General features: G+C 41.1%; 1 protein-coding gene across 2 annotated transcripts in view; it reads left to right on the top strand.

Annotated features, from left to right (window-relative positions):
• The window catches only part of KDM2B (lysine demethylase 2B), a 110,883-nt gene that overhangs the window by 2,615 nt on the left and 81,904 nt on the right, over positions 1-26,364 (top strand). For both annotated transcript variants that reach the window (XM_068412445.1, XM_068412446.1), the window contains exons 3-6: positions 2,054-2,132; positions 7,237-7,283; positions 19,784-19,962; positions 22,812-22,918. In XM_068412445.1, coding sequence (XP_068268546.1) covers positions 2,054-2,132; positions 7,237-7,283; positions 19,784-19,962; positions 22,812-22,918 — 412 coding nt within the window. The remainder of the gene's footprint in view (positions 1-2,053; positions 2,133-7,236; positions 7,284-19,783; positions 19,963-22,811; positions 22,919-26,364) is intronic.

The following is a 26,364-nucleotide window of genomic DNA, read 5'->3' as shown; positions in this document are numbered from 1 at the left end:
TCTCCTTTCTAGGGAACTTGAAAATAAATAAGTGTCTTTTGTTATTTTGTTGTGGTCTGTGCCTGCTTTGTTTGACCCCACAAGGGATTTAGATGCTTTGTTGGGGCATTACCAAGAGAGGGTCTCCCTTCCTATTTGCTCTGGTTTTATTTTTACTATTGGCTTATTTTTTCTATAAATCCAAGAGTTGAATTGAAGTGAGGCAAAACAATGACAGTGGTTAGTAACAGTAAAAAAGTCGGTTTATAGGAACACATGGAATTGGTTGAGCTATATATTTATTTATTTTTATTTCCCATGTCCTTGTTTTTATTTTTAATGATAACTCTTCTTTGATTTTTTTTTTTTGCTAGGAATGTGGGTTGGAGCTTTTCCTCAAGATGCTGCAAGGCAGCGGTGTGATTTTTGGCTTGAATGTAGTTTGTCATAGCTACCTGTTCTCTAGTCTGCCAGGCTATATAGCTGCCTCTGCTTCTCCCACCGATATTATTCTTGATGTTTGTTGACTTTGTCTTGGATGAGAGTGTCCTTAAAAAAACATCTGTGGTTTATTTGTTTGCTTACCTAAAACCAAAACAGTTTTAATGGGAACACCTATGAGAAATGAAGATTTCTCTAGTACAGAAATACTGATTTGATAACCTTAGTTAATTGGAGTATTCATTACACTTATGTTGAGACTAGTAGCAATAAAGTTTCTGTAATTTGAATATTTTTGTAAATGGGTAATTCCTGTGCTCTGATTTGGTAACTTTAAGTAGGAATATTATAGCCCTACTTGTCATAATTACCACTGAATACAGCAAGGAAAAAGTTGTAAAAATAGAGGGAAATACATCCACAGGCATGGGAGCTTGGCCTCTGTTTCCCCTATTTCTTTCACTACGAGTTTGTACAGCAGAGAAACATCACCGATACAGGCTGGAGTCTGAGGTTCTCGTGCTTTCCCAGGAAGCATGTACGTTGCTGGCTGAATCTTGGAGAAGTTAAACTACTTGTGTGTACCCGAATATAATACACAAAGTGTCTATGTATTTGGCAGTGTGTGCTGTATTCTGTAGTGCTGAAGTCAAACAGTGTTTGTATATAAAAGTCATTTTTTCCTGTAAGAAAGGGGGAATAGCAGAACTATAGAAACAGTACGTGGCCACTGCAGGAATTCCTCTTCTCTCTGTGGCAGAAGGCTCCAAATGGAGTGTGGGGTTTTGTAGGCACAGCTCACCCAAATCGCTGCCTTGTAACTTTCTCTTTAATCCCCAAATCACTCCTATTGTATCAGACCGTTGCATAACGAAATCCCCAAGAAAGGCCAGTTCTGTGTAATCCTCAGAGTGAAGCAACACGGTGAGACTGGTCAGTGTTAACAAACTTCTGTTTAATTTTCAGTTTGATTGTGTGTTATACTTAACTCCCCCACAAAAACTATTCCTTTTTCACCATGTCCCTAAGTGCCAGGAGCTGTGTAAGATTTCTGTCAGCTCCTGCAGTTACGTTCCTGATTAATTTTTTTAAAAAAAAGTATTCAGTTGAAAGTAATAGTAACGCTCACATAAAAATAAAATGTGTTCACAGAATCAGGGCTTTCTGCTATACTCAGACGGTGCTCGCAAGAAAACATCTTTTTTCCTAAGTAGAAATGTATAGCTTAAAATGTATAATGTATAAACTTAAACACACAGTTTAAACTCCTCATTTGCCCAAAAGTAGTGGGCTGATTTGTAGTAATTTAGTTAGGATTATCTTTTAACTGTTAATACGGTATTTCATTACAGCCTGGGTGTTTCAACCCAGACCTTAATTGGCAAACTCTGTCTGGATTCTATTTCATGTGCATCAGTGAACAGGAAAAATAGAGAGCAGCTGGGAGAGCATTGTCTGTCATTTGGTTTCCGGTTTGGACCCAAAGTATACATTCTCTTTATATTTTTCTTTAAGTGCTAGTGGAGTTCTTTGGTGACAAAAGGGAAATGGGGAGCATTTTGAGAAAATGTAGTGCGAGTTGCTAATGCCATTGTAATTGATTTTGGATTTTTTTTATTCATTATTCAAACAGATTTTACTTTCGAGTATGTGCAAAGAGAAGCTCTCAGAGTTCCCCTTATCTTCCGAAATAAGGACGGACTGGGAATTAAGTAAGTTACAACCAAATCTTGATGATTAATAAATGCTTTTATAAAAATAACCACTATGCTTTCTACTTGTATGTGGTATTTATTTTGATGATCTCAAAATGTATTGCAATTAGTAAGACTGTCAGCACCCTTGAGAAGAGGAATGATTATTTTCTGCTAATAAACAAGCAGATAATGAGGTCTATAAAAGTTAAGTGCTACTGGTGTGCTGTAGATGTTGGACAAGATCCTGCACAGATAGCTTGTTACTTGGTGTCCATAACGACAAAATGTAATATCTGTTTCTTCTTCATAGCTCATTATTCAGGATTCTGCAATGAGGCAATTTCACCTTAGACATTTCGATACTCACATCTCAGCTCCCACATCATCATTGGCTTCCCTATTGTTCCTGTGCCCGAAATCTGGAGAGTTGCCACCTGGCACTCCCCGCCACTTTCGCTTAGCTGTGTGCTTTCACTGAAGCCTTCTGGTGTGATACTGCCTTTGGACAGTGGTCTTTGGTCTTTCTTGATCCAGGGGTTCAGGGCCTCCTCAAGCTAACAGGATCATGTAAAGAGTAATCTGTTTTTTTGTGTTGTGGGTTGGCTTGTTTTTCTTCAAGATGTGTTGTTCTTAGATGCATTCTCAGTCAGCCTTCCTATTCCTCTTCCTTCCTGGAAGCCACCAGTAGTGTTTGATAAGACCTTGAGGAAGGGAGGGCTTTGGCTGTGTACCTGCCCCTTCTATGGTCATACACCACGTGTACAGGCCAGCCAGGTTATAGATGTACTTCCGTGTTTTGCTGAGGGAAAAAAAAAAAAGAGCTGGCCTCGAGTGCTTGTGTGTGTGCACACGTACACAGCTTGAATCGACATATAGATGACCATGCCTCATAGAAGACCACTGAAAATCAGGTCCCCTTCTCTGCAAGCATTATTAAAGCAGTCAAATAGCATTTTTGGAACATGCGTTGCAAGTGAAGAAGTAGCAGGACTGAAGGCCGCGTGCCTTCATTTTCCGTTGGAGTTCTGCAGCTCTGGCAGTTAGGATAATGGAGCTTTTGGATTCTGAACTGGGTTGCAAAGAGGGGGAAAAGGAGTAAGTGCTAATCCACAGCAAGAGTTTGGAGTCACTTACCCGACTCTCTGTCACACACTAATGCTTTGGATGGTGAAGGAGAAATATGTGTTTCAGTTTGTTGTGATGAGCTTAAAATAGTCTCAGCAGCCAGGCATGACTAGCCAGCTTTTCAGTTCCCTACCAACTGCTGGTATCATTCTAATACTATTCTGACATCTTTCCTCCTTCCTAGGGCTGTTTCCCGTTCTCCCTTTTGTGAACCATCCACACATCATGTGCAACTTCTTCCTTTAGCTGGAATTCACTGTCAGAGAAGAGAGTAAAAATACTGAACCTTTTTTTTTTCTTTTGAGGTTTTTTTTTGTTGAATTAGTACGCTGACAAAAGTAAGAGCAAATTTTATCTGATGTGTGAGCTTTGGATGGTTCCTGCATGGAATCAGTTGAATTCTCCGTTTCACAGTTAGTTGGGTGAATTGTTTTTATATTTTCATTCTCTGCTGAATCATTGAATACTGACTGCTCTGGGGGATTAAAATACTAGAATTTGTAGATCACTAATCTCTTATAGGACATTCAACACTCTAATATTTTTTATTTAAATGAGCATGACTTACTAGTTTGAAATGATGTTGTAAAGGAATAGTACACACTTGGGCATAAATGTCACTAGAGTGAGAGAAAGTTGGAAACAGGATTTATGTGTATTTTAAATGACAGAAGTGAAACGCATGAGCAAGTTTTCCTATTTGGCACTCTGCAGGATAGCATGATTTAATTTTATTTACATTTCCACTTCTTACGTGTATCTATCAAAAGCAGCTGGCATGCAATATACGAGTTTTGTGGATGTGTAGATACATAAGTGCTGTGTGCACTGTATTCCAGCAAGATCAATATATGATTGACACCTGCCTAACTGATCCGAAATGTTGAGAACCTTTAGTCTCGTCATCCTGACATTTACTGCTTGAAATAACGAGTGTCATAGTCTGCCATCTTCCATCACTAGAGCGAGACTGGACAGTTTGCCTTTGGATCTGAGTCATTTGCTGATGAAACTCAGGAACCTTACGTTCCTCTTCAGGCTCTGGAGGAAGTTGTACTTTACTGGGTCTTTTCTAGCACTACTGCCTCGTGTCCAGAGGAGGCTGTGTGTGTCATGATATGGTACCTCAGTTGATCTGCGTATACGTAGGGTGACTTTTGAGATACAGTGGTCTATAAAATATATGATATAAGACGATTTTTAGACTTCTGACATTTTGAATAACTGATAATACGTGCTTCCACTTCTGTTTGCTGTTGAGCAGTCAGCTTGCATGTCTGTGCCTGGCAGATGTACTAAGCATGGCTGAGCAGTTTGGTTACTGTGCTTGGAGGTAACTCTGATGTGGCAAGGAATGATACAAATGAGGAACAACTATTGTAATGAAACTCTGAAAATTGCTTTCCTGTGTATTTCTGACCATTTTGAGCTGTTACTTGTATGGCTAGAAAGCAGGAAAGTCCACCTGTGATCTCTTAGCAGAAGAGGAGCTGTTTTTCTTGGAGAGCTGTTTGGCTGTTTCCAGGATTGTGACTTGGAGAGAGAATGCTGTTGGGAGAGGTATTGTCTCTTTTATCTGAACAGCGCTCATCTTGCATTGTATTGTGGTTAATCAGATATGTATGCTAGCCAGAGCTCGTCCTCTTTAGGACTTGAATAGGAGACTTCTCTAGCAAATCTTTGAATGTTTACTAAAATGCAAGTTTGCACCAGTGCACGCTAAGGTGTTTGTATTTCGTTCCTGTTTGAGGCAACACGATTTGTATATAACAGAATGATGAAAATATCAACTTTAGTCTGTCATATTTTGGTGTTAAGTCACCCCACTATACTACTCTTCACCTATTTTTTATGGTGTATGAAATCTTTGGAAGCATTCATAGTGGTTTTATGCAAGGCTCATTTGCCTAAAAATTGCATAACAGTGACGAAAAAAAGATCTTTGCTCAGTTCTTGCATTGTTGGTATTCGGGATTTATATGCAGAAAAACAAATGAACCAACAAGTACGGATTAGTTTAGGACTGGTGACATTCAAGAAAGCAATTTTTTTTTGGCCATCATAGCGCTGTAGCAAACCAGCCCTAATTGTATAAGTGTGAGAGTGGCAGTTATGCTGGCTGGCGTGGGAGATGAAGAAGTGCAGTCATTTATGGTCTCAGCAGCCAGCAGGATGGGTTTGAATTAACGCTGGACCTCCCAAGGCAGCCCAACTACGAAATGGGTTCTCGTACTTGAAACCTGCTGTCTTCAAGCCTGCAACTGTTCCCTTGGTGTAGTCTTTCTCTAATGTATCATACATCCTGGGATTGCAGAGAAGAAACCAAGGGTATGCCAGGTGTGCTCTCCTAAGAGCTAAACATGCAATTGTATTGTTAGGGAGGATTGTGTTCTTCCAGTTTGAGGAATGTTTATTGTCAGCTGCTACTGGAGCTCTCAGACTGGATTTGCTTGTATGCGTCTGGGATAGGGTTGTTATCTATCATCTTGATTGTCGATTTTTATTTTGGTTTATACAAATGTGAAAAAGATTGCCCATCTAATTGTTCTACGTGTCTGACATAAAACACAGGCAAGCTGTGGCATTTGAAGATAAGCTGTGCATGTTCTTGTTGCCCACAAACAGTTCCTCCTTCCCTCCACTTTTGACTTTCTAGTGCTTGGGAAAAAAAAGATGAGCTCTGAATGAACCCTGAAGGTCAGGAGATTCAGGCTGTTTCATTCTGGCGAGGGAGTGAATTCCAAAGCTGTGGGGCCCTCGCAGCTAAAGGCAGAGATGTGAGGGTTGGCGGAGACCTAACAAAAGATACTGTCCAGCCTCCGCATCCCACCAGAGCAAGGTGATAAGGGTAAAAGAAAGTGGACAAACAGAATTTGGCAAATAGTTCTCAAGATATATCCATGACAGTAAATGCAGTTTTTAACTTTACCTTTCAGTGTTTTCTTAATAGTAAAAACTCTTGCTCTAAAAGTCTGCCTATGGGCTGGATCGTTCTGCTTTCTAACTGAATTATGTCAAAAGTGCTTTATGACCACAAGCAAGTTGTTTCTCTTCCACCCAAGGCAGTACAAGAGGGACTGAGCACCTAGCTGGCAGTTCCCACAGGGCTCTTTTTCATTACAATTCCTTAGTCAGTTTTTGTGTGATGTGAAGTGTGAAATACTGTCGTTAAGGTGAAGTCAATCAGCTTTAAAACCCCCGCTGCTGTTTTTTCTTTTTCCATCCACTCTACAGGTTGCAGAATTTTACTCTCTAGCCGACATGTAAAACTCACTCACTAGATGTACTAGGTTATTACATTAAAGCCTAAAACATTGCCTGTGTTAGAAGTGATCTTATAAATGAATCAACATTGGCGAACCAATTATGTTACCATTTAATTTAGCTCTGAATTAGCCCAAATTGAATTGAACAACAATACAGCCAGGTTGTCTTCTGCCAGACAAGGAGGTTTGGAATAGTAGTGAAAACGAAGGGGCTTTAATTCATTCTTTTTGACATTTTATTTCCAAGCAGTGAATCCAACCTATGATGATGTGACTTTGAACAAATTGGTTTACTGCTATATGCCTCAGTTTGTATCCACTGGCCAATGGGATAATGCTCACCTCGGGGAATGTACGTGAGGCACCACCAGTTGCAAACCACTGCAAGCTGCTCAGCATGACCAAGATATAAAGGTTTAGGATTTTATTGAAATCACCCTCAACCCCTTCCCTTCCCTCCCACTCCAGTGCTGCTAGAGAGTGCTTGAAAAGACACCTCTTCTCTTTCATTATGAGTAGAGAAACTTTTGTACACTTGCCAATGCAAAGATGCTAATGTATGTCATTAAAACGTGCACTGTCCACGCTTCAGAGAGGCCTTGCTTGATTCCACCTACTGCATTACAGACAAAGAGCACTATACATTTATTTCTCTTTTATTATGGTAACGAAAGTGTACCCATACTTATCTTGACGGTATTTAACGTTGCTTTCTTTGCTAATTACAGAATGCCTGACCCGGATTTCACCGTCAGAGATGTGAAGCTATTAGTGGGTAAGTTATTTTGAATGCACTGGATTAACTCAATACAGAACAGAATTGCTTTGAAATACTTGTCCAGTTGTGTTTGTAGACATTTGTGATAACTCTCAGAATCTGGGAGAAGGCATGGAGAAGCAATTTGTAAATTAAAAAGGCTTGGAGAACCCTAATTAGTACTTGTGCTGACCGGACTCTGATCTCATGCTGGATAATTGGCAATTTGAAAGAGAGTGAATGCTTTTGCTCTTAACAGGTGTCCTACACACACTTTTGTGATCCTGGAAAGCGAGCAGCTCTATTGATCGAGTTCCTATTTTTTTTTTTATCTGTTGTAGAGCATCTGTTTGTACAAGGTATGATTGGCGCCGTATCACCTTTTGCCTGTGCTCTCCCCACAGCCTTTATCAGTGTCAGGGCAGGTCAGTGCTTTGAGGAAAGGTTGCTAAGAGAGACTGAGCACAAAGCTGTGCAAACTGCCTGTCTTGTTGACAAGACACAAACCAGAGAAGTGGTGACTGTAATCATCAAATATTTCCTAGCAATTTTTGCAAAAGAAATTTTTTTAACTCTAAGAAAAGCTACATTTTGAGTAGGAGATTATACTGTATGTCTCTTTGAAATCTGCTTTTACTGGAGATGGGTGTGTTATTTATCATTTAGCTGAAATTGTTACTGAGTAGTGATACTGCACTCTGTGAAATCATTGCTGTGGAGCTAGCTGAGTTTTGGATAGCTGCAGTCTTTCATGGAGACTTTTAACTGCATTCTTGTTTTTAGAATTTACTGGTTTTATTTACTTGTGTTGTAGCAGGAGGTAATCTTTTAAATCAGCCCAGTTACTGCGTTCTGAAAGATGAATTTTTGAAAATTACCCTTGGGTTTAATAATCAATAAGATTATCAAGTGTGGAAAAGATGTAGTTAAGAAAAACAAGGGAGAGGAACTTGTGCCTCATTTCTGCTCATTTGGGGTTATCTGTGAGAGAGGGGTTATCTCTGATAACCTCCCTTCACAAACAAAACTTGGCAATGTTGCTTAATTTATGACCATTTATAAGTTTGGGGAAAAAAAAAAAGCCCCAAACCTCTTTGGCAGAAAATGTTAGGGAAGTGGTGTGGGAAGTGCTGTTTGGTAGTGTTTCTATTGGTCAATCTGCAGTTAAATTAGGAAACAATATGAGGGCATTTGGAAGTCCTAAATTTTATGGATTTCCTAAAATAGCTGCATGTGCACATTCGTAGGTATGGAATACCTCTTCTTGCTGCGGAGGAGCCTTGTGCCTAAACCTTGTAATGATCTGGACCCTGTTTGCAGTTTTCTGTGAATTTGTTCCATAGCTGATAAACTGCCATTTCTGTCTCTGAAACTGCTGAAGCTGAGGGTCTGGCTTTGAGATGTTTTGGAACCGCGTAGTGTTGCATAACAACATTGTTTTTCCTGTTTAACAGTCAAAGAGTGGGAGTTGCATTTCCTCAAGATTGATGTCCCTTGAAGTATGAGGGGGGTGGAGATTCCTGTGTACATGGCCAGCGAAGCAGGAGGATATTTATAAATAAAATTCGATTTGTAAAACAATGGAGCAGAAATAACAATCGTAATTAACTTTGAGATCAACTTTAATGTAAAAGCTGTTTCTCACAGCTGGTTCAGCAATCCATGTATATGCTTTAGGCCAGATACTGCACGTCATGGGTCTTTTTTTATTGTGTTTGGACAAACTCCCTTTAGAGTCATTGTACTGAGCCTGTAATTTGGTCAAGAACATTGTCACCTGCTGTCTTTTTTTGATATGGTTGATGACTTCTGGCATCGCACGTGGAAACTTTGATTCAAAAGATCTGAAATATTTGGGAAATGGGCTGTAAGTTATACCTGAAAAGTCATGGTGCTTATGGCAAAGCATTTCTGTCGCTGTGGAATTTGTGCTGTATGTGACAGCCACATTGACACTGAGAGCACGTGGGGCCCATTCTTGTCTCCATGCTAAATTTCTAAATTATCTACTAATGACTCCAGGAAACACTGGTGAGCAATTTTCCTATTGCATATCATTGCTGATAATTTTTTCTAGTTTTAGGTTAATATATGTGTTACACTCACAATCTAATGTTCAAATAAAGCAGATGAAAAGTTTTCTTTTATTACTATCTCCTGTGACTGTCCCTGCATTTTTTTAGCAGACCCCTCAGACCTTGCCTGAACCTCTGGCTATCTGTGTTTCTGAAGTGCAGTGTTCTCAAAACTTACTCAAGGCCTTGCTGAACCTGGCGGGGGAATGATGTTTGGCGAATGTGAGATGGAATGATCATAACTCTGCATCTGAGTGTGCGTGGGAGTTGATAGAGAGAGAACATAGATTGAAAAATGTTGTGTTCTGTGCAAACTTGGGTTTTTAAGTGCTCGTCATTATAATATGCTGGTACTATTTAAACCTATCATTTGTGCTCTTTTCTTCTTTGAATCAGGGGAAATAACACATTTGTTGTAGAACATTTAAAGAGGTGGTGCTGGGTTTTTCCAAAGCACATAAATTCCATAGGAAGTTACTGAGCCTTTGGTCTCAAATTATTCTGAAATCTTACTTTCTCTTTCGAATGTGATTGTTGTATTATGTCCATATTTGGTACCTGTAAGTCACAAGGAAATAACAACAATTTGTAGCCTAGCTTTTTAAATTTCCCTTTGAAAACTTTAGTCTGTGTTAATAACAAGGAGGAAAAAAAAAAGGTGGGTTTTTTGATCGTTGTTTGTGGTTACTTGGGCTTAGGTGTCTATTTATTTTAATGTTTTGCCAGACTTCCAAAGAAACATTGCCATTGCGTGTTGGATTTTTTTGTTTTCATTGTTCAAACAATGTAGATACCAGCTGTAATTCAGCTTGGTAATGTTTATGACCTACTGTTTATGACCTGCACCTTAGTGTGCATGAATGTGCACCTGCGTGTAACGTGTGTGGATGAAACACTCTTCCTGTACGGTAGCTTTACTTTAAAGAACAAATACTTTAAACTGTACGGTTGAAATAAAGGTTATAACTAGACTCCTACCTCTGTACGAAAGATATCCTGGATATTCTTTAAACCTGAGGCAGTGGATTAATTTCAGCAGTTGGAATTGTCTGATCTCTGAAATGGCTGTGAGCCAAGAATACAAACAGAGAACAGGAGAGGAATTACTGGCCTGCTTAGGAACTTGAGACAACTTTTGAAAGAAGAAAAACTCTGTTGTAATTTAATAACTATTAAGCTTTGCAATTTCATTGTCTGAGGTAGATTTGATTGCTAATTCTGAAGAACAGAACGTCACTGTAATCTTTTCATAAGTTGATTTAAAATTTGACAAAGAGGGTCCTTGGCCCTCTGGACATCTCCTTAAACATCAGCCACATCTGCAGTAGAAGTTTGATGAGTGTTATTTCTTCAGGCTCCTTATTTTTCACTCTTGGCATGCCCTGGTGTATTGGTGGTGTTAGCATATACATATGGACTACTTAAAAAACAAGTGCACAGCAGTAGCTAGTAAGTATTGGGGCTTGGTTTTATTCTAAAGCTTTTTGTGCATTTGCAATTGTTGTCTTTAGATTTGCATGGTATCTTGCTTTATGTCCTTTTTTCTTTCTTTCATGTTCTCCTACTCTGTTGTTTTCAGGGCTCCCAGAAGTTCAGAGAACTTATCCCTACTGTCCATTTCTTCTTCTCTGTAGTTAACTAGTCAGTCTTCCAGCCAGTAAACAGGGTGTCTCAAGGACACTTCCAGATAGGGCTACTGGTGAGACTCAGACACTGTTCTTTTTCCCGGGCTCCTAGTCATGTAAATGTAAATCACAAAGCTCTGTAGATAGAATGCAGAAGTGTCTTTGTGGAACAAAAAAAAAGAAAAAAAAGGGGTCAAGTTAGCTGAAGAACTGATTATGGGAGTCACAGGTATGTGAAGTGGTTAGCGCTGGGACAGCACAACAGCTATTGCTAAGTTTTCCTTCGACTGTGTGATTCTGAGTGACTTACTGCTCCTCATGCTCAGAAGAGGCAGCTACACAGAATAATTGATGCTTTCCAGGCCTCTTGTGTTGGCTTCTTCTGCCAGCAGTGCTTCTGGGCCACAGCATGGAGAGCTGTCTGTCACAGACGGGCAGGAAAGAAAAAGCGTGTTTTCCCACGTGTCTGCTTCAACCTCCAGACGTATGTACCTGTGTGAATGCTTTGTGCTAATTACACTAAAGAACAAATGAAATACACTTGCCAAGATTAGCCTAAGCCTGGGCAAGGAGAAAGGTACCTGCATTGCTCAGCAAGCTGTTTGAAAGCCAGGGCTTCTGTGGTAGCCGTTGACCATCTCTAGCCTTTGCTACTCCTGAATTCAAGGACTGAATGCAATCATTTGCTTTAGTCTTTGATGTCAGAAAGCCAAAGCATTCAGTTTTTTCGTTAGTTTGATTTCTGTCTTTGTATAGTGTCTGTGAAGAATAATACAATCTGAAGAAGGGACCACTGAGTAGTTTTGGAAGCTGTGAACCACATAAAGGAGAGAAAGAAAGAGGAAGCGTACATGAATGTATGCATCGCTGCTGTAGCTTTGTGTGCCAGGGTGTGTATTATACACCCCCAAAGTCGAGCTTGCAATCCCGGCTAGTGGCTAAAGGGGCGATTTCAAAACATGCTGAGGATTGTAAGAAAGAAAAGAGACTTTCAGTTGTTGTGATCCCTGGCTGAAGAGGTTAAAGTTGTGACCACAGCGGTCACTTCTGTAGGATCAGCAGCATTGTTGTATGGAATTCACCGTGCCCAGCCAGGCATTGCATCAGTGGGAACAGTGGAAGTACAGGACTTACACTGTTCATGGGGTGGTCTAACAACTGACATAAACTCACTGATTCATTTTATTTAACTAACTCGCTAAGGGTTTATTTATAGAATTAAAAAAATAAGTGTAGGAGCAGAGAAGAATGTATCATCAGTCATGTATTATGCTATTAAAATCTGATGCTGTAGGCTGGACTGGGCCATAATGCTTACGGGGATAGAAAATGTTTGTTTCCCATCCTTTAGTTGCTGTGTTCACAAACTGTGTTGTAAGGCTTTGGTGTTTTCATCTTGTATAAAGAATCCAAGTTGAAAGCAGTAAAGCTTTTAATTGTGATAAAACTTGTGCATTGAGGTATATCAGTAAAAAGCAAACATGACAAAGCTCCAAAAACTGTTGTAGAGAGCAATCTTCATCTGGCCCAAGGACATGATGCACCAGATGGGACCTAATAGATCATTTCAATATTTGATTTCAGTGATTCTGTCAAATCTTTAAAGACCTGGCGGCAGGCTTTGATCTCCCAGACAAAGGGTGAAAGGAAAACCAAGGGTCTACATATCCTGTTGCTTTCTTCACTGAGAGTAACTGAAGAGATAGCTGATTATTGCTGGGTTTTGCCTTCTCATTAGAAACAGCAAAAGAACAGGAGCTGAGCCAAAAAATTCAGCTGCAAATTGAGTGTTTAAAGAAATATGTGTGAAGGTCTCTGCCTCAACTATGAGCTTATAATCGTGGTGTCAGTGGAGAAAGATAATAGGATAAATTACATCATTAAATCCCAGACAGTTGCAAGGTAAAAGCCTTATAAAATAGGGGGGTTTGGCCCTACAAGCGCTGCTGACAAGGATCGGTTCTGGAGGAGATGCTGTGTGCCGTCATACATCTGCTCATGGTTTATTCACTAAGTGGATAAGATGTTAAAGACTTCGTCATACCGCACTGAAGTGAGCAACTGAGATTTCTTTAGTGTCAGTGGAAGAAATTAGACCTGCAGAGGAGTATTTCACTGGCTGTTAAGCTTTTTTTTTTTTCACAGAGGAGAAACCTAAGCAAGTTTTCTGAAGTTTGCCATCGCAACATTTTGCTCATTGTAGGAGTAACTGCAACTCCACAGTGTAATGGTGCACGGTAAATAGCGTGGCCTTCTTTTCCCAGGTGGAAGCCAGGCTGAAAGGTGAAATGATCTGCTCAGGTGCCTGTTCAGTGCGAGGCTGGAAACAGCATTTGGGGACTCTCAGTTTTGAATTTTCCTGTAAACTGTAAACGATGTACTGAACACCAAGAGCCATGGCCTCTTCTGTGCAGGGGACTGAGATGGGGTGGAACAAGTTCCCTTACCAGTTAATGTAAGCAGGCTGGTTTAAATAATTTAAATTCAGTTGGAAGAGAAAGGATTACTGCCCATCAAGTGTACAAAACAGCTGTAAGCTACGTGAGGCTCTGTATCTTTTTCTAGCCATTTTTGTTCTGTTAAATCCATATGCTGCTGTAGTCCCCAGGAACTCCAGCTAAAATGAGAATATACATGCCAGGTACTTCACAGAAAGACAAGAACCCTCCTAATTCATACTTCTGGAAGTAGGTGGTAATGAAAGGGGAATGGAAAGAGATGCCAGCATTGTAGGTAATGATTATTCTGTGTTTAAAAATGTGATTTTTATATATATTAAAAACTGTACACACATTTATAGATGAATACATATACATATGTATAAATTTAATTCAATACTCAATCAAGAATCATGAGTGGTGTCTCCACAGAAGAGAAAATTGGGGTGGTGGTGACTGCAGATCGGGTGGGTAAAGGCAGGAGGGAGGGCAGAGACCATGTAAAACATTTCTTTTACATTTCTTTTGGTGCGTTAGCACAACAGTTCCTGAGTTGGCTGTGCAAATGTGTTCAGCTTTTTGTTAGTAGCTACTCAAAAAAGCTGAAAGCAAACCAGATAACTGTCCCTGAGTAACTACTTCCTAGTGATTTTTTTGGTTCGTTCCTCCTGCGTGTTTGCTCCCCCTCTCTAATCGATCTGCTCTGAAAATTGTATCATGGTTGAATTCACATCGAGCTACAAAGCAAGTCGAGAGGCTCGTAGTGTGGTCTGTGGGCAAGTAGGGGAAATTTTGTCTTAATCAATGTACAGTTCTCTGTCCTGTGAAAGAAAATTAGCCGTGCAGGTACAACAGAAGGACAAAGCAGCCACACACTGCGGTTCAGAAAATTTTCCATCATTTCTGCTGAATGGGGACCTGGTGTTGCTTTTTCTATAGAGCAACACTCCGTTTGTTTCAAGGAAGTTGTGAAATTGGAGACCGAGGGGAGTTAGGAGGGAGGCTCGTTAGAGAAACTTTGTTGTAAGGAGTGCTTCCCAAAACGAAACAGGCTGTTCAAAGGAAGTGCAAAAGTCTGCCCTCAGACTCGCATCTAAGCCTTGATTAAGATGTATGGTCCTCTCCCGTGCGGGGATTTGTCCTGTGAATGGGAGTGCCACGTTTGGGAGGGCAGAAGAGCTGAGTCAGGGAGTCACTGGCTGCTCTATCTCCAGGAGTCTTGTGTGGAGGGATAAGGAGGAAGCAGTGAGGTCTTTGCTCTGTTCCTAGTGTCCAAATAATGCATTTTTCAAAATGCAGTGGACCGGCCTCTTCTAGGGGAGAGGAGTCGCCACTGACCTGATGGGAGGGGAGGAAATATTTCCATTCATTGTAAGATTTCTCCTCTTGTTGCTCATGGGGTTTTTTTTGTGCCCCACAGTGTGATCTGTGCCTGGCTTCCTCTCTGGGTTCTGCTTTTTTCATTTTCATCTAAGTGGGACTGTTGGAGTATTAACCAAAAGAGAGTTAGTGAAAGCATCTTCATTGTTCTCGTGGTTTGGAAGGCCGATGTCTGTGTAGTTTTATAAAAAACAACTTGTGAACATGTTCTTCAGCCTGTGAGGATTCAGACTGAGGGTACCCCAGTCTCTGGATCCTGCGAGTCACACCTTAAATTCATCAAGGGACTCAGATCCACAAGGGACAGTACATCTCTCCGATAGCTGAGAGGAGCAGGGGGATTCAAGAGCACCTTGAAGGCAGGAGATAAGAATTGCTCTTTGTAGGATGAGGCTGAGCTTGGATGTTCCTCACAAGTGACTGTAAAATAATTGCATGTTGGTGCTATTCCCATTGATGTGATGATCCAAAGCCAGAACCTGTGCTTGAAGAGAGCTGAGTTATGTATTACGTACCTGGCTACAAACTTTTCCAAGGGGAAAAATAGAAAATCAGAAAGCAGTGTAGGTCAAGGCCAGTGATTTGTCTCAGATATCATAAGGCTATTTGCAGTATTACAGCAACATGTGTTTGAGATCCAGTCTTTATAAAAACAAACAGTTCCTCCATCATATTGTTTTGTGGCCAAAACTTGTTTTAAAATCTCCCACTATTTTTTAAAAACACTTTGTTTTTAAAATCGAGTTCCAAATGTCCTCACAGTCATGCTGTTGGGACTGCCAACATGCTTCATGCTCTGAAGCTTCACTGTAATTGGGAAATCTGCTAAATCAGACCTCAACTAAAATCAGCAAATAAATATTATCACTGAAAATGATAACTTCCACGTGCCTCTAAGCTAGGATGGAGTCCAACCAGTGGTCTATCAACAAAGGGGTTTATAAGTACTGTTGGTGTGAGCTGGAGTGAGACTTCTAGCTGTTGCATTTCTTTTTAAATGTGAGAAATACAAAGAGGAAACATCTGGACAATAAAAAGAAAAAAAAAGGCGCTGTTTTATTGAAACGATTCATTCCAGTTCTGCCTGGCAGGGTTCTCTTCTCTAAGTACAGCACTGGAGACTTACCGGCTCATCCTCTTCTCTTTGTCTTTTTTCCTTTCTTTTCCCTTGAGCGACCTCTCCTGTTTTCTTTGTATCCCTCTTTCTTTGATGAGGCTACTATACTGTTCTACTGTACAGAACTCATTTTACTCCCTAATCTCATAGTAGCTTGTGAGGAAGTACAGATAAATCCTCCCAGACTTGAGCAAGTGCTATTAGGATACTCTTACCAACCATGAACCAATAATGACAGAGAGATCAACATATTTTGCTGTAAGCAGGACCAGTAGGACTTGACAGGTGGGTTTTTGTTTGTTTGTCATGGGATCTGTTAGTCCTTTGTGGGTTACCAGCAGTCGTGTGTGTTGATCAGACAACGTAATGTGATTTCTGAACTGTTCCTCTCTCCGCTCCCTGGTTGCTCAGGGCTAGGGAGAATGACAAAGCTGAGGAGCTGCACTGTGTTCTCTCCTGGGCAGAATTAGGATTAGAAACTAGACAGAGTTTCTGAATGGATTTTTTTCAAGTGAAGGTTACATTAGTGATTTTCCAAGGTCTGAGAGCTCTGCCTAATTTGTTGAAAATTGAAGCAGTTTGTAGCAGCTCTGAGGCAACCCTTTGGGACTTCGACATCCGCCGACGTTAATGTGGAGCAGTGCATGTATGAAGTGGAAATCTCTGTATATTAAAGTGGTGTATTGCAGACCTTCAGAGAACATCGTTGCTTCATTTAACACACACTGGTTTTGTGCTTCTTAAATAGCTTATTGTTTAAGAAGAAAAGCTCCAGGCTGTAGTATCAGAAGGGGACACTGGGGTTGTGGTTCAGTGTCGCTGAATGATTTCCCACAGCAGCCGCCGGTGCCGGTGCTGGATGCACATCCCTTACCCCGGTGCTTGTGGAACTGTGCTGTGAAGCAGGCAGGGAGCTGACCCCACTTAAAAAAATTATTTAAGCCTCATCAGTTTGTTGAGTATTGGTGAACGGTTTGTATCATGAAACCAGGACCTAGGGCAGAGAGAGGTTAAAACTTACCCAGTGTTCCTGATAGACTGGAAAGAGAAACTTGTCCTTCTAATTCCAGTGCTGTGCTCTGGTGCCAGACCATCTTTTTGTCATCTAAACTGGCATCTAGTTTTTGCTATCGCTGCCTATTATGTGCCCTGTGTAGTGTCTCTATTCTCTGTGCAACCCATTGCATGTAACAACTTGCTTTTTTTGTAATTAAGCAAGTCTAAATTGGTGTCCTGTTCATTCTCTTCCTTCTCTCCCCACTTCTGGCATTGCTCTCCTATCCCCTTCCTATGTGCTGGCGCGGGCTTTGCCCTTCCTTGCAGTGAGGTAGTTCAGAAAGTTGAACTGGCAGAAAACTCACACAGTCTTCCTCCCTCGCAGAGAGGAAGAGGAATATATATTTTCAATTTATTTTTTTTTAATGCTGGTTTAGCTCTCAGCACTAACCGATGCTGGGCTAAAACATGGATGTAGCCATCTACCTTGTTGTGGCTTTCCACTGGGGAGCTGTGCGTCAGAAGAGTGCCTGGTGAGTGAGCCTTGATCCACAATTAGGGCTTCTGTGCAATAAAATAAATAAAAATAAGGTATTTGGTGCTCCCTCTTTATGTTTTTTTTTTTGGCTCTTAGAACTAAAAATGAAATATTATAACGCTCGCTTGCCTATGTTTAGCATGTCCGCTGACTTGCCATTTTGGAAGTAGAACCATTTCTATTTTTAGAGCTGAGCTTCCTGTTGGAGCTCTCTTTAAGTTTGTCCTTTGCCTAACACAGTCAAACTCTTTAAAAAAAAATCTTAGTTAAACTGGGACAGTTTTGCTAAAAACAGTCATGTTCACGTCCGGATATAAACAGCAGCAAATCCGCTTTGAATGAACGTTATAATAAAAACTCAACCTCTCACAAGAATGTATTTCCATGATGTCAAAACATGAACTGATGTGTTGATGTGGTCACAGTCATCTCAAAGCCGTTGTCTACAAGTGGATTTAAAAATTAGTTGTCCACATGGGAAAATGATCCAGAATTCACACTCTCTAATTTGGAAGTCAAGAGACTATCAATTCAAATCTTAGCTCTTCTGCCCGTAATTGAGAACCGTGTACATTTAACAAACCTGCTATTGAACTGCGCCTCGTATTTTTAATTCATCAGGTAACTGCTGATTTTTCTTTCAGAAGGGATAATTGAGAGGCTGTACAAGGTCGCTTCCAGCAAAGCTAAGATCAAACCTAGACTATAAGATGGCAGATCCCAGACTCTGCCATGCAGTCCTGCAAGTATTAATTATTCGGTATCTGTGTACTTAACGCCTCTGGGCTGTAGCCACTGCTTTAATCCCCAGGCACTGGAAGCCAGAAATCAGGCTGGCTTTTATTCAGGGGCTGTTTAACAGGACTTCGCCCTGGTTGCTAACATACTGAGTTGAAAAACAGGCTATTTATTCCCCCTAGATACTAAAGTTAACAGTTAAAAAAACAACAACAACAAAATAACCCCAACCCTAAACTAGATTTTATGTGTGTTGTTTCAAACATGCAAATACCCAACTTAAGGATTCTTGTGCTTTTTCACACGTAACTAAACTTTCTCCTCCTCCTGCCTCAAGGTGGCAACACGAGGCACCATCCCAGGCTCAGACTAAGGATGAAATCCTGTTCCCTGGCCCTGGAGTGAAGAGTTTGACTGACGGGCCTCTGGGACTATTCCAGATTTACACTGTATAAATTTTTCTTTTTGATTACAAAGCTTTATGGTCTTGAGTTCCTTTCCAGAATCATTATCACATCTGTCACTGTCATTGCTATCAGTGGCTAAGGATGTTTTTAATGGAGTGATGCAATCCAAACGATCGTTCTTGCTGAAATACTGCTCCCAAGCACACAATAGGCCAGGTGCTGTAATTATTATTAATTCCCTCTGATGGCATATATCAGCCCTCCATTTTGTTTTAATGCAATTTATTTTGAGTTATTTCTTCGGCAGTGAAAACGGTTTTGGAGTGATTTTTGGGAAGCATTGCGAGTTAGTTTGCTGGAATCCTTCTCTCCTGGAAATGAGGCGTGTCTCTCACGGGCTACCGTTCGCTCACACACAAATGAACCACTAATTAGGATGATGAAATCGCTGGGAGAGGTGAAGCCTTCCAGTTGGCCAAAGAGAAGATGGTGGATTAATCTGCTTAAAGCTGAAGGCTCAACTAAAACTGCTGTTCAACGTTCTGGTGCTAATGAGACTTGTCTGTCTGCCACTCGAGAAGCTGAAAGTGTGTCCTATAGTTTTTGTTGAGAGATCCAAAGTGGGGGCTCACTCTTCTACGGCGTTTAGTGCTTTCATCTCCGCTGACAATGACTGGACTTGAGGATACTCAGCGATCTCTATAAGGTGTTCAGCAGTTCATAGCATCCGGTGATGCAAGGCAGTTTGCTCTTTAGGGATAATTTGTGTAGATGAGTAAAAGCATCTCGAGAGGCATATGGATGTTTAGAAAATTGCAGAGTATGATTTGGAGAGCTATTTGTCTTGCATGCCCCCTGCTACCATATTATATCACTTCTTCATAGTTTCTAATGTACTCCTGCTCATGTCAGTCCGTGTAAAGGAGGAAACTCGCCATCTCTCTGAAGCAGAGGGACAGCAAGTGACTTCTTCAGTTCATATTGGGCACAAATTCCGCTTACAAGATAGTTCCCTGCTCACAGTTTGAGCAGCTCAGGACCTGTGGAAGGACTGATGCTGGTCTCTCATCCTCTAATAACAGTTTCCCTGCAGTTATTAAGAATTTATACATATATAAAATAATAGATATAATTTTATATATATATAAAAAAATATAAATAAAGCAAAGGTAGATGTTTTGAGAGTGTCTCTGTGTGTTTGCAGGAAGCCGACGGATAGTGGATGTGATGGATGTGAACACGCAGAAGGGTGTTGAAATGAGCATGTCTCAATTTGTGAGATACTATGAAACACCAGAGGCCCAGCGTGAAAAACTCTACAATGTCATCAGCCTGGAGTTCAGTCACACGAAGCTGGAGAACATTGTCAAGCGCCCCAATGTGGTAAGGGATCCTGTGGTGATGGTGTTTGTTTTCAGCTTCTTCCCAGTCACCGGTTGCTTTGTAAGAAATAAACCGTGGAGTTTAAACAAGATGACGTGAAGCACCTGTAACTCCTGTCTGTTTAGTGGTAGGATCTCATTTGTACCTAAGTAGAAAGCTGGTCTCCTTGACAGTGGAACTTAATGTACAGGAATTAGGTACCTGATGAGCTCTTAATCATGCAATTTGCACAGATACCCAGTTCCTCTCAAGGTATTTAGGGGAAAATTAAATACCTGTCTCTTGTTTTTCCTCCTCTAAGGAGGAGGAAATTTAAAACTATTATCAAGAAGCTTATTCCTTATATATGAACCCTCCTATTAACTAAAAAATGTTCAGGGGGCTCCACATGTATTAAATGTAGAAATTTATACATAATTAAATCAGTATAATTACTGCTATGTCAGAATTGGCAGTGTCAGAGGAAGGGGGTAGATTTGTACACATTTTTTAAAGGCTCTTGTGGTTTTATTTCCCGATGGAGTCACCGGCAGTGAAACCACGACCTGGTTAATAAAGATGATTTCATTTATCACTAAAACGTAGCCATGTGTGGGTGAGGATTAGAGCATCAACTCAGTAATGCACAGGGATGGAGAAAGTGGCATTGGAGGTTTTAGAGTGTCTCCTCAGGACACTCAGCACAGACTTTAGGCATCAGTCCTGGCTGATCAGGGAACAAAGGGACTTCTCAAAGCAGAACCCGTGTGCTGCTTGTTCCCTCTGTATCTGCTCATGGCACTGGATGCTCAAGGCACTGCTTGGTGTGAAGCTACAGCCCTATGATGTTTTGTTTTCAGATGCTTTTCTTTTTCTAATTTCTACATGCTATTGTAGTTATACCAGTAGTTTTTTTGCTGGTGACATCTCTTGCCTATGTAGACAATATAAACACCACACTTATGCCTGAACAGGTCAAAAATAGATAGCAGCTCTATTTGTAGAAGTAATTTCTTAAGTAGGCTTTTGTGTTCTTTTACACACATCACAAATTGAATATTAAGCACATCTTTAGAAGTTTGTGCAGGTTTTTGCTATCATTCAGACACTAGTGGGCAGTTTTTAAGTGCTCTGGGGAGTTTCTGGTGTTCGGTTGATCCCAGTTTTCCCAAGCACATCATGCTAGGTGAGCTTTTAAAACATCTGTGCAAATTTCCTGGGTGCTCAGGACTGAAAAATGCAATTAGGTACCTGTTACCACATTTAAATGAATACTTCATATCTGTTTCATACGGCCTGAGTGCACAGTTATTTGTGAAACCAGGAATATTTAGATCTCACTGAAAGAGAGATCTGCTTTCCCATGAGGTACTTGGGAACAGAGGAGAAGGTGCTGGGGGCTCAGAGAAAGTCCAGTACATGACATCAGATACTAATTGAATACTATATTTGTGTAAGTGGATCCCTTGAATTCTGCAGAGCTCTTTGAGCCTACGTGAGGCAGAAATACTTGATTCATGTTCCCTGTTGTGTAAAGACTGTAGGTTGCAGTATCAGGATGTGGGAATTATTTCAGAATCAGGGCAATAACCATCCATTTTGTTTTCACATACAACTGTGATGTTCACAGAACTGGTACTATTTCTACTGGCTGCATTGTCTTTACTGCTTCTCAAAGTACCACGTGTTATCGACAGTACCTGGTGCAGATGGAGAAATAGACAGGGGCCAGCCCCAGGCTGCAAGAATTCCATGTGCTAATTGCCATATTGTGAAAATCTGCTTGGGGATACAGTTGAGGTGACTCCTCCAAATAACATTCTTGGGGTTCAGCAGTCAGGAGGCTGAGTGGGCTGCTAACCATGACTGAATGGGACTTCTCCGTTCTTGCTGCACAGCCAGAGGACAGCTTTGTCGCCAACGCCTAGGATAGGTCTTCCCGTCCTTATTGACCTGTAAATGGAGGTTCATTCACACACCACGATGTTCTGAGCTGGGTCGGGATGTGCAGCCACACCGTGGCCAAACGCCGCACTACAGCCTGCCTCCTTGGACTTCCCAAGCTGGCGGGTGTTTTCCCCTCTTTTGAAACCTGGCACATGTGATCCACTTGCATAACCAAAAGGGAGTGTTATGGGTATCTAGCACAGGCTCCATCATAAAACAGACCAAAGGATGAGTCAGGCTTGTCCTTGCTGTGGCTGGGATGGACAGGTTGCAGTTCGTGCTCTGGCACCCGGAGCAGGAGCTGTGTTTCAGTGTCCCTGAACAATCTTCACTTTCTATCTCTTCCTGGCAGTATCCTTCCAATTGCTCAGCTTTCGCTGTTTTTTCCTGCTCACACTTCCTAAAAGTTTAGCTTTTGGACAAGAACTTTGATGAATTTATACCCAAGTAGAATGACGAAGGAAATGCACAGTAGGTGATAATGTAATTACCTAAATCAGAATTTGGCCAGAACAATGGTGTTAATGTTCCCTGAAATGTAAGGTGTTGGAGTAGTATAATCTCTTCTATGTTTGTATTTCAATGTTCAAAAATGTAATTTTGAGGCTATTGGCTACAAAAATAACATTTGAATGCAGGCAGCAGGTGATGCTGCAAGAGAAGGTGTTCACAGGTGCCCACAGGTCAGAATTTACACCCAGTTAAATTGACTGCAAAGCTCTCCTTCCCCTGGGTTGTAAAGGCCTGAGTTGTGGTGATGAAGTGCTGCACCTTAACGAGTTGGGTCCATAGGACTTTTGCTGAGCTGCGAGGTTCTTGCTGTCTGTGAGCATCTGCTGCTGTCATTGTTCGAGTTTCAGCCAACAGGAGCATATCCCACCATGTGTTCAGTAACTAACAGTTGATTTTGGTGGGGCTTTCAGGTGGACTTAGTCGACTGGGTGGATAATATGTGGCCACAGCATTTGAAGGAGAGACAGACGGATGCTACCAATGCTATTTCAGAGATGAAATACCCCAAAGTGAAAAAGTAAGTTTGTTTAAGTATTTAAAAAGTTCTATTCTTGACCTCCTTGTAATTCCGTTTGAATTCCAAACCTGGTAGGAGAGGAAACAATGATTTATGTATTTTTCAGTGAACAGGAAGGGGGGTTAGTGTAGCTGACCTGCTTGAGCTGTGTAATACCTACTGATGGACTGTGCCAGCTTTTAAGGAGAACAGTTTTGTATTCGAGAGCTTCATGGATGCTTCATGTTCTTAAAGCCTGTAGTTAGAATCTTTGAGAGGAATATTCTATTCTAAATATTAATTTTAAAAGTTCTTAACACATTTTATTCTAAATACTTTTAATTGACAATCTGTAGTTTGCTTAATACAATCTTTTAACCAAATCCCTTTGAAAAGTGCATTTTTATTTTTCAGTTTTGAGCAACTGTGTTTTGAAAATGGCAGAGTGACCTTAAATAATAAATTCTCCAAAAGCACTACCTAAAGAAATCACTTCATAGGGTACAGATATGTCATAGAGTTCACACAGTATAATCAAAGCCCTTCTGTAGGCTGGGTTTGGATCATTCCCAGGTTCTAAACTACTAATGGCTGAAAAGTTACTGGCTGAGATATGTTTTGTGAAATGAATTTGAGGTCCATTTTTAATAGGTGTGTGTCTCCCCAAAAACTCCGTCACTGCCCTTCAAGCCAGTTTACTTTTCTGCTGACTTTTTCAACAGCACGATGAAATATTGGACTGACTACATAGGCTGCATTTCTTGTTTCAGTGGACCCACGCAGGGCAGGTTTGAGACAACACCAGAGCAGTTTGTCCTGCTTCTGCCTATCTTGGCTCTAGTTTTTGGGCAGGTTGTGATAGTGTAACCTCACCTCACTGTTTCTTCTGTTTGAATGTCTTCCTTGAAACTGTTTTTATGTGATGATTGGAAAAAGAAACTACTTTGGGGGCCTGAAAATGTGCAACGTGAGTCTCACAGGAATTTGTATAACTGACATAGGGGTTACTGTTAATGATGTAATAGCTATTTACCTGTATGGCTGATGAACATCACATAATCCTGGAAGCCCGTCACTGCTGTTTCTGTTTTAGAGGCATTTTCTGTTGGCCAGACCTAATGCTGGTGACATCCCAGGCTCTGCTGTGAACCAACCTCTAGCATTTTGCGAATCATTCAGAACTGTTTCCAAACTGTATGTCTAAAGTAGATTGGTACTAACATATACAAAGGAGTGTGCAGTCAGAAAGTGATACGCAGCATTTACTCTCATTCTGTAAAAATGAACATTTTGGAGGTTAAGGGTCTCCATAATAGAAGAGCCTCTGTGGGGAGGCATCATGAGGAAGCCTGGTCCTACTATATCCTCAGCACCACTGATTTCAGTGGAAGCTAAAGATACTCTACCCTTCTGAAAGAAGTAAGCTGCTTGTTAGGGTAACTAGATATGGACAGGAGTGCCAAATTTCATATATGCATCTGGAAATGTCCCCAGTGACTTGCCTAACATCACACAATAAGCCAGTGGCAGGGGAGAAAACAGAACCCTGGTAACTTGCTTCCCAAGTGGTCAGTCTACTAAATAACATTATTTATAATATGCTAGAGCTAAGAAACTGCATCATGATTTAGGGCTTCAGGATTCATGGCTTGTACAAGGTAAGAAGTAAAGCAAGCAGTCCCTTTCTTAGAGCAGGCACACTCCAGATGCTGAAAAAAATGCAGCAAGTAAACAAAGCAAGGCAGAGATGGCTTTGAAGGATAAGGTAGCAACATGACTAACAGAATTTAGCAGAAAAAGCAGAGTATATTCTTGCAGTTCACTACTTGCATCATGAAATGCCAGATGGTAGGTTTCAAAGAGGGATTTTAGAGAAGTAACAATTCAACAGATTTTGACATGGAGCTTTTCCCATGTGTGGAGGATGGCCTGGTAGAAAGGAAGGAGATGCCTGATGAAGAAGCAGACACAGAGCCATTGAGGTTGCTGTCACTGGCAAAGCGAAGGTGGAGGTTGACAGCTTGATAAACTAGCAGATGTGATAGGTAGAGGGAAGCTAAACAGTGCAAGACTGTCAGCGCTTGAAATGTGACAATAGAGTTTGATGTGGGGGAAAGGAGTTACCATGCGTGAGAGTTAAAGGCAAGGGTGATGTGGCTGGAATGATGAGGGTGAGAATGTTGCTAGTGAGCATCATCTAGCGTAAAGACTAGAGAAAGCTGATTTACAGCACCGTTGGCACAAACCCCTCTTCAGTCTGAAGAAGCAACAAAGATAAAAGCAGTAACAAACATTGACAGTCTAGGAGAACAAGAGAAGTTGTACCGGGTCAGGACAAAGATCCGTGGCGCTCGGTAACCTGTCTGCTGTTGGCTGTGCTGTCATTGATGCCCTGGGAGGAGTGTAAGAACAGTGTGAGCATAAAATGATGCCACCCATTAAAAGTCTTCCAAACTTCCACTGTCTGCAGTTCAGGCTGGGGCTATCCAGAGGTGGAAGTGGTTTCTGTGTGCTTAGTGACTCTCAAGAGATTTCTCTTTCACAAACATGTCCAGTTTCAATATGAACTCCTCAAGAGATTAGCTTTCTCCATCTTTGGAGATTCAGATTGACTCTTTCCTGGATAGATACTAGCCCCAGCTATTGCTGTGAGTACCCAGAAGGTGTAAGCCCTTATTAAAGAGATCGTGTTCAACTGAGGAGTTAAATGTCAGTGCTGTCACTTGTTTCATGCTGCCCATTCTTTTATGCAAAACGTCAATATTCATATGCTTTATTAATGACTGTTGTTGCTCAGAAATGGGATTGTTTCATTTCATTCTTGTTCTTAGCATTCTCATAACACCAAGAGTTTGCAGTATGCGTTACCCACCATTAACGTGTTCCCTACAAACAAAAAGCACTCCAGCGAAAGCGTTGTGGTTTTGCAGACACAGATGGCATTACCAGACACAAATGTCTGTCTTGGCTCCTGCACGTCAAGTTCCGTGCTGGGAGTGAAGTTAGAGAACGCTCCATCTGCTGCGCTGCTTTGGTTACCAGGAGCACTACACGCGCTGGAGACCGCCCTGGCTTTCACTTGGACTTGCACCGTTAACTTTTTTAAAAAATTCTGGGTAATGAGGTTATTTTTCTGGCTGTAAGTAAATGACTACTTACCTAATAGGAGCCTTAGAGGACTGAATTAAGTGGGGTAACAGTTTATATAAAAAAAATATGTAAAACTTTCCAAGTACTACCTCTTAAGCAGTAAGACAACATGAGAAATGAAGGGGATGGCTAGCTGAGATTGTGATGTGACAGACTTCAAACTGATCCAAGCTGGCATTGCCCCTGAAAAAACAATCCCATGCCTACATTGTCCCATTCTCATTGCTAGAACACGCCGTTGTGCAGCTGCAGAGTAAACTGGACTGGGGACTGGTCTGGCTGAAAACTGACTCAGAAGTAAAGAAAAATTGGTTACT

Source organism: Nyctibius grandis, chromosome 14, assembly GCF_013368605.1.
Source record: "Nyctibius grandis isolate bNycGra1 chromosome 14, bNycGra1.pri, whole genome shotgun sequence".
Lineage (NCBI taxonomy): Eukaryota > Metazoa > Chordata > Aves > Nyctibiiformes > Nyctibiidae > Nyctibius > Nyctibius grandis.
Note: the sequence above shows the minus strand (reverse complement) of the source record. Positions and strands in the feature narration are given on the sequence as shown.